The 8477-nt window shown below is 35.0% G+C and overlaps 1 protein-coding gene across 1 annotated transcript; it reads right to left on the reverse strand.

Annotated features, from left to right (window-relative positions):
- Positions 1 to 655: 655 nt before the first annotated feature.
- LOC139875451 (uncharacterized) lies at positions 656 to 1312 on the reverse strand. Its single transcript, XM_071862786.1, has 2 exons — positions 1214 to 1312; positions 656 to 1024 (listed from the first exon to the last, which is right to left on the reverse strand). The coding sequence occupies exons 1-2, from the start codon at positions 1310 to 1312 to the stop codon at positions 656 to 658; spliced, it is 468 nt and encodes a 155-aa protein (XP_071718887.1).
- Positions 1313 to 8477: the final 7165 nt, after the last annotated feature.

The following is an 8477-nucleotide window of genomic DNA, read 5'->3' on the forward strand; positions in this document are numbered from 1 at the left end:
TTTTGACCATGGCGTGTGTTGTCTAGCCACACTAGCATGAAGCCATTGCTTTTCATAAAGAAGATAGCATAGGTTGAAGGTCAAGGCTCCTCTTCTCACAGTAGGATACATCGGTGTAATACATCATTAAATGATGAACTAACCAATGTCAGTATAAAATGACTTAGATTAAGAAGTCTCCTACACAAAGTAAGACGGGCATTCGGAAGACTTGACTTCCTTCATGGATGCACTTGAATCATCCTACAGTTTTGGAGCTTTTTTTTTTTTTTTTGAAAATCCTGGAAGACTTTGCTTAACAAAAACCATTCAAAAAGTTCATAAAATTTTCAAATTGGTAACAAATGTCCGCGAGGATTTATCTCTCCCCCCCCCCCCCCCCCCCCCAACCCCAACACTTAAGATCATGTAATGCCCTCATTTACATGAAATCTTATAATTAAAGATAAATTCGAGAGGACAATAGTGACGGGAAAAAGAAAAATAAACTCAGATTTTTATTCCCTTTTTAATAGGCTTTATATTGTTTTTTTTTTCTTTTTAATTTTATGTTTTTTTTTTAAAAAAATGCATGAATAATAAATAAATAAAAGAAAAACTTACAAACGTTTACAAGGTTGATTGTTTAACGAGTCGTTTACTCTCCATCCCGCGATCAAGTTTCCTCCGAGTAAAAGGTGAGGTCCTCCTTCTCGGTTTCATTGAATCCTTCATAGTATAACTTCAACCGATGACCATTAACCTTAAAACATTCACCATCACTTCCAATTAACTCAACATGACCGGGCGAAAAAGCTTGTGTGACCACAAATGGACCGGACCATCGTGACTGAAGTTTTCCCGGCGAAAATTTGAACCGTGAGTTATAAAGCAAGACTTTTTGACCGGGTTCAAACTCCTTCCTCTCTCTCAAATGGGCATCGTGCCAACGTTTGGTTTTCTCCTTATACGAAAAAGAGTTCTCGTATGCATCTAACCTCAACTCATCAAGTTCATTCAATTGTACAAGCCTATTCTCAACCGCCTTTTCAAGATCCAAGTTAACATTTTTCAATGCCCAATAAGCTTTGTGTTCCACCTCTACCGGAAGATGGGACGTTTTTCCATAAATGAGTTGAAACGGTGTGGTCCCAAGAGGCGTTTTGTACGTGGTTCAGAAGGCTTACAACACGTCATCTAATTTGCGTTGCCACATCTTTGGATTATCATTAACCGTTTTTTCAAGGATACGCTTTAAAGCACGATTAGTATTCTCCACTTGCTGACTTGTTTGTGGGTGATAAAGAAGCATGTGAAAGCTTTTGCTAACCATTTGGAACTAGTGTGTAATAGAAGAAATTAGAACTGACTAGTTCTAGTGATCCGGAATACTCGAAAACCGCGCATTTCGAATAGAGTCCCGAAGGTGCTGAACTGCAGACTCAATTCCACTACTTATATCAGGTCTTCTCAACTCACTATTCACCAAACAATCACATATGTACCAGTGTGCAACTCTATACTTGCTTCACATTTCTAGAATGATTCGCTTGTCCTCAATTCTTCTACTCATGTTAGAGAAAAATATTGGATACTAAAAAAAGGATGTTGACTGGTCAATGTTAGACTTTCACGTAATACGCAATACCAACGTGTGTACGATCAAATGTGTTTTTTCTTTGTTTCGTGCAACAGATTCGTTGTGTGTTTCGTAGCTCTTTTTGTTGAAGGTTATTATTATTACTATCGTTATTTGTATTATTGGATCATGATGATACGTCAAATTACAAGACAATAATATGGTTCGTAATGACTGTATTAGTTGACTTGATTAACGGTATCACTCACGAGAGAGGTTATGTTGTTTTGATTAGTATTGAGGTTTAGGGGATATTTATCGTGTCGGGTAGCGATTCCTTATTTGATAACTCGTATAACACATTAAGTGTAATCGGTTTTACGCCACTGATCCTTGGTAGGAACCGAATGAATGTGAATGAGGAGGAATGGCTTCGTTGATTTTTAATATCTATGTAAGAGTAATAATGTCTTGGCTTTGGATTGATATCAAGTATTGTCACTACACATTTATGTTGGCAGGTGGTTATTAGAAGTAAGGTTATGTGTGAGTTCATTTGTGTTGACCCCTTGCTTCTCATTTCCTCCCTCTTTTATAGGCAAAGATACCTACGTTCTTTATATGCAATATAGATATAGATACCTACGTTATTTGTAGGCAATGTTATATGGGTTATAGATCCACCCACTTGCATGTGTAATACATATCCATCCATACTCTACCATACAATCCCTCCATGCTAGTGCTACTAATATTAGTGTATAACATATACCTCATCATTGTTAACATTATTTATTTATATATAATATACTACTAAGTCACAAATAATACTTCCTCTATTAGATCACGTTATTATTATTTATCATATATACTTAGATCTTGGGATCAAGTATTCTAGCGAACCTCTTTACTTTCGGATATAGCTTAAGTCAAACCGATCTGAATTGTCAGATCGATGCCTAGAGTCGTTAATTCGATTTGTGGGTTTGAGATCAGCTGGAATAGAGAGAAAATGGTGAGGAAACTCAATAGGGTGAATAACCCTAACTTGTGAAGCATAGGATGTTATTTATAACGCATGGACCATCTATCAACGAGCCCGTTTGTCGATGACAATCTCGTCTTGCTTTAACTTACATTGGGTGATACAAACTAAGGACTTTAATGCACCAACAAACTCCCCTATGACCTAGTTCTATCAACATTCCTTCTTTACTCAGACTTATACACCACTAAACTCTCTTGAGGATAAACATACTCCCCCCGGATGTGACATTATTTTCAATTTCACTTGATTTCCCCTTTATGCACCAATAAACTCCTTGAATATGCCACATTTCTTCTCTGAAGCATTAAGTAAAATCTCTTTTGATGCTCGGAGACTTATACTCTCAATATCCAATCATTCACGCTAGTAATAACTAAGCAAGGTAGAATGTTTCATTCACGAATACTTAACATTGCACAGTTAACATTGCTAGTTTGAATATAACTACCGATCTTTCTTAATTAATGGTGGAAACTAGAAAACATCGTTCAACCGTCGAATTTTTTTTCCCGCAATGAAGCTTGTGAAATCCGAATTACGAAACCAAATGGGTGACGAGTTTTTGCACGACTGTTTAATTGATGCTATAAAAAAAGAAGGACTTCTCAACGTTAAGGATGAAGCCGTAATGAAGCGTTTTCGGATGATGAAAGATCATAGACGACAACTCAATTAGCTGGTAGTTAACTTGTTTTCTTTTTGTAATGAAGCGCTATTATTATTATCGTTAAATTAATATTAATTATTAATTGATATTATTATATTTTTATGCTACCACTCATTATAAATCCTAGATCCGCCACTGAATCCACACATATTTAGCAGAATATAAACAGCTCATTCACTGCAGATTAGACATGTTCGTGTAACATAGGTAAATATTAGCATACATAAGTATGACATATATTTGCAGAATATAAACAGGTCATTCATTGCAGAATGATCCAGGCACCAAAACATGTTGACTTTTGATGAACGATGAACACGAATACAATGTTCACGAGTTTCATTTTGTTAATCAAATATGATGTATCACGAATCTTTAGTTTTTGATTGTAATCACTTTTATAATCTCGGAACTTGTTGAGAGTTATCAATTAAATATATGTAAATTATAAGCATGATGATGAAGATGAAGACATTGTTCGAAGCTGAAACTGTAATCTGATTTTGATACTTTAATGAGTTCTGAATCTGTAAATGATAATCAGTAACTGCTAACGATATAATTTCAGAAATGAATTTGTGTTCTGTTATTTTGATGATGAGATTGCCAGATTTGATAAATCCGTTAAAATTGTTGAATATGTTTTTTGGATAAAATTCATGCGATAATCATTAAATTTGTTAGGACCCTAGATGTATGAATATGTATGAAGGTGGATGAAGATCAAGAGAGAGAATGACAATCGGTCAAACTTGTATTCCACGGCTCCCTTGATCAACATTACATATCGGTGGCTAAAATCACTAAGCTGGGGAGCCTTGGGGATCTATATAGCCCTCATCTATAGATCCCACCAGTGGGCATACAAACACAATTAACTCATTTCTAGGGTTCCAGCACGCTTCAAAACTTCTTAGCATACACAATAAAAAAAACAGCTCAAGCTTAAGTACTCCCTGAGTTGCTGAGTACTTGTTAAAAATCTCGATCAAGTACTCTCTGAGTAACGATTTTTGCAACCTTGCTTACAACTACAATACTATTAATATTAAACTAGTAATGTTGTACACATAGAACGTATTGATGGAAGATGTTTTCTTGAATCCTATCGAAGAATATTTTTAGATGAAATGAAGAAGCTAAAATCTTTATAAACAGAGTTTTAAGTATCCATGCACCCGCACCAACTAGTGTAGATGTAATCCCTCTTGTGATATAATTTAGAACCTTTGCCGTGTCTCTTGATATATCAACACCGTGGTTTATTAAGAGACCCCATGTTAATAGAATTAAACCCAACCATATAAAAACGCGAACGCTCTTTTAAAAATTATATAAAAAATATAGAACTTTCTTTTTAAGCAAGAATTCCTTTTCAGTTAAGAAAACTACCACATTTATAAACCACTCTGAAAGCATACGGCCACAGAAAATTGCTAATACCAAAACACACCATTTCCACAAATCTAAACCCCATAATTTTGCAATTCTCCAGCCTATCAACTGTTATACTTAATATGAGAACCATTGTAATGGAAACAAATATACTAAATTCAATTAAAAACAGAACCTTGATTTTATTGGATCGTTTTCTAGGCTGATTTGCTTTGAGAAGTCTTGCAAAATATACTTCAACATTGATCAAGCCAAAAACGACTTGAGTGCAAAAAGATTGTAGACTAACCTTCGGAAGGGGTTCCTCCGGTTACGTGATGAGTATGAATGATGTGGTGGTGGTTGACTTTTGCCGAGCCTCCAAGGTAAGCTAATTAGAGTGATCAGCAAAGTGGTAAGTGAATGTTGATTGTGTGTTTAAAGTGTGATAATGAGTGGTATTTATAGGCATAAGATGGCGGTTATACTAGGTAACCACCATTACTCCACTAACCCACGATTACCACTCCTGGAATCCTCTAATCATGCCCACTAACTGCTCCACGTTCTCCTGATTTGTCGGACAGGCACACAACTGTGTGGACCAAGTCATCATTTCTCCGGTACGCTACGGGTGGCGTAGCGTAGGAACATTCATGACTAATTTATCGTTGACTTGGTTGCAATTCTACCAGGAGCTGAAGGTAAACGTCCAGCTGGTTTGTACGCCATGCGTCTCACGTGACGCCCATGGCGGGACGTACGTCATTAAGTCCCCCCAGTTTGGTTGGAATCCAATTTCCTTGGATTGTAACCAAACTAAAATAAAATATTATAAAAGATCATCATTACTGACACGCCGTAAACGTCCAATCATGTTCCCTCGTAGGGTGTGCTAGGGATGACATCAGCACTCATTGCGTTTTACAGCTGTAAATACTGGAACGACGCGAATCTGACGGCTGTGCGTGAACATCCCTAGGACACGTGTACGATCCAGATCAAGGCCCATTTCCAGGCCCACGGTTACTTTCTTCTATAAATACGTCCAGTTACCTCCTCATTATTTACACCTTTCTCTCCGCTTCCAAATTATCAAATAATTTATTCTTCCTTCTCGACACGCGTCACGTTTTTACTCCAAAGGTAAATAAAGATGTCTAAGGCTAACGTGGAGACGGAAAATACTTCCGTTACGACGGAACAATTATGAAAGGATCCGAAACTAATCATCCGAACGATGTCCATATTGATTATAAACGAATTACAATAGTTGATAACATCGCGAGGTACTTGCCCTCTATATGATACATTTTACAAACGTTGCATTTATTCTTAAAAGGCAATCTATAGTTACATCCAGAATTGACATATTCGCCTGACATTTCATAATATTCAAATGACCTAAACCGCCATTTACTTAATAATAGTCTCTATGAACTTCAATGACTCGAATGCAACGCCTTATGATATAGGTCCTTAATGGCCTCAAGTAGTATCCTTAGTACGAGCTAATGCACAGCGGAAGACTTAATTCATACCTGAGAATAACATGCTTTAAAATATCAACATAAAGTTGGTGAGATATATAGGTTTGATGCTAGCAGCGTTATAACAATGGACCACAAGATTTCATATGTAAACATTTTAATAAAAATATTCTAAGTGGTTGAGCACTTGGTAACCATACTTAACATTTAATCACGTCGCATATTCCCTTTAATATGAAATCTTACTACACTGTACCAAGTGTAGTCACAAAAACGAAGTACTGTGCAACCGTTGAATACTGGTCGTCCAGTCCGGTTGGGGTTGTCAGGCCCGATAGATCTATCAACAGGATTCGCGTTTACAATACCGCTGTAAATATTAGTTACCAAGCTACAGGGAAGTATGCCAGTGGTACAACTCAACGTAGAATATATTTTTCAGTTACTTGTGTCCATATCGTAAAACATAAAATACATGTATTCTCATCCCGAAATATTTAGAGTTTAAAAGTGGGACTATATACTCACTGTTGTCTCGAAGATATATATTTTTGACTTGGTCTTCCGGTTGATATCACGAACCTATCCATATATAATATATCAATACCTTTTCTTTTTAAACAAACGTCACATATATATACTTGTTATACTTTTAATACTTTTTATAATTCCTTAGTCCGTAGTTAGCATTTCGATGTTAGTAATTCAATTTTAATGGTTCATTTTTAGATGTTTAATATACCCGCAATGAAATAAATAAAACCCCCAACGAAATGAATAAAACCCCATCGTATATGTATTGGTCGAGATTAATCTTGACCCACGGTACCGGTGTTGTCAAATGACGTGTTGCGTACATAAAGTACCGGTGTTGTCAAATGACGTGTTGCGTACAAACATGGGATCTTATGATTAATCTTCTCGTGTTGTTTACGGGTGATCCTGAACCATATAAAATTGAATTATGAGTACATATATATAAAATATCATGTTATCTTAGAAATATGTGATTTATCTAATTTTTTCCAATTAATCCCGAAGTTGAATAAGTCTAGGATAACCAATTTTGTTTCGGGCATAGTTTCTTCGTTACAACTCCGTTTTCGTTGATTCAAATTGCCATCTCCTTGGATCGAGTTCTTCTTTAAGACTATGAACTGGAAATACCTTGGTTTGTACTCAAAATCACACGGCATAGGTGAAACTTTAGTGAAACTTATGAAGTTAAACATTTTCCTTTATGAAAACAACCTTAAATGATTATTTTTCTAAAAATATTTATACTTTGAATTAAATCATGAAATTTTTATGTGTTATCATATTCATAATAAAAATCATTTTTCCAGAACATAAACCTCCAATTCAAAGTTTAAGATAGTTTTTAATTATCCAACCCAAAACAGTCCCCGGTGGCACTCCGACGTCGTAAAAACAGTTTTTAAGGTATTCTTTGAAAAACCAAGTTAAACCTTGTTAAATTAGCATATATATAAGTTATATTACAGGTCTTGGAGTATTTTAAAAGTTAAGTTAGAAGGGTCTATTTAGTTTGCAAACAAGTTTGAAAACTTTCAAACTATGTTCTTGTTTGTTAAATTTTTATACCACAAAATAAGATAGCTATATATATATGAATCGAATAAGGTTATGAACATAGATTCTACCTCAAGTTCCTTGGACTAGGTTGCTGTAAAAGAGAAGTAAAAAGCTAGAATCAAAAGGGTGATGGAAGTGGATGAAAGATTGGAAGTAAGTTTGTGTTCTTGGAAGGATTTCTTGAAGTGTTGTTGTAAGAGTTTTCTTATGGTGTTTAAGTAAGGTTTTTATGGCTAGATCTTCTTGGTAATTTTCTGGATTGTTATGGAGTTCAAAGCTCTTGAAAGTGTGTGTGTTTTTAGCTAGAGAATGGAAGTAAAATGAATCAAAAATGATGATACATATATACTCCTAAAAATGTGATCTTTAAGGATAACATGACAAAATTTTAGTTTGTATTTTTGTAATTAGTCTTACAATCATTCAAAAGTAATTACCTTATACATAAGGCATTGAACAAGGCTGGTTAGGTGGTGATTTGATGTGTATATACCAATAGTAAATACGTATAGGAGCTAGGTATGATACGAGTACAAATACTCTAAATATACGTATAGAAATTTTGTGAAAAATGGAATGAGGATTCAAATATAGCTATCTTTTGTGAATACACTTATATGGTTTTATGTATTTAAGTCTTTAAAAGTGATTAAATACATTACTTATACGATATATGTATAAACATTATAAGTCTTAAGTATTTATGTCAAATAACGTTACGTATAGTTATCGTTTTGAAAACTT

Source organism: Rutidosis leptorrhynchoides, chromosome 11 (genome assembly GCF_046630445.1).
Source record: "Rutidosis leptorrhynchoides isolate AG116_Rl617_1_P2 chromosome 11, CSIRO_AGI_Rlap_v1, whole genome shotgun sequence".
NCBI lineage: Eukaryota > Viridiplantae > Streptophyta > Magnoliopsida > Asterales > Asteraceae > Rutidosis > Rutidosis leptorrhynchoides.

Excerpts from the sequence above, each read along its gene's own strand:
- LOC139875451 (XM_071862786.1), bottom strand. The coding sequence starts at position 1,312 with ATGGTTAGCAAAAGCTTTCACATGCTTCTTTATCACCCACAAACAAGT. Across the intron at positions 1,025-1,213 it reads AGCGTATCCTTGAAAAAACG|GCGGTTGAGAATAGGCTTGT; the intron begins GTTAATGATAAT and ends GATCTTGAAAAG.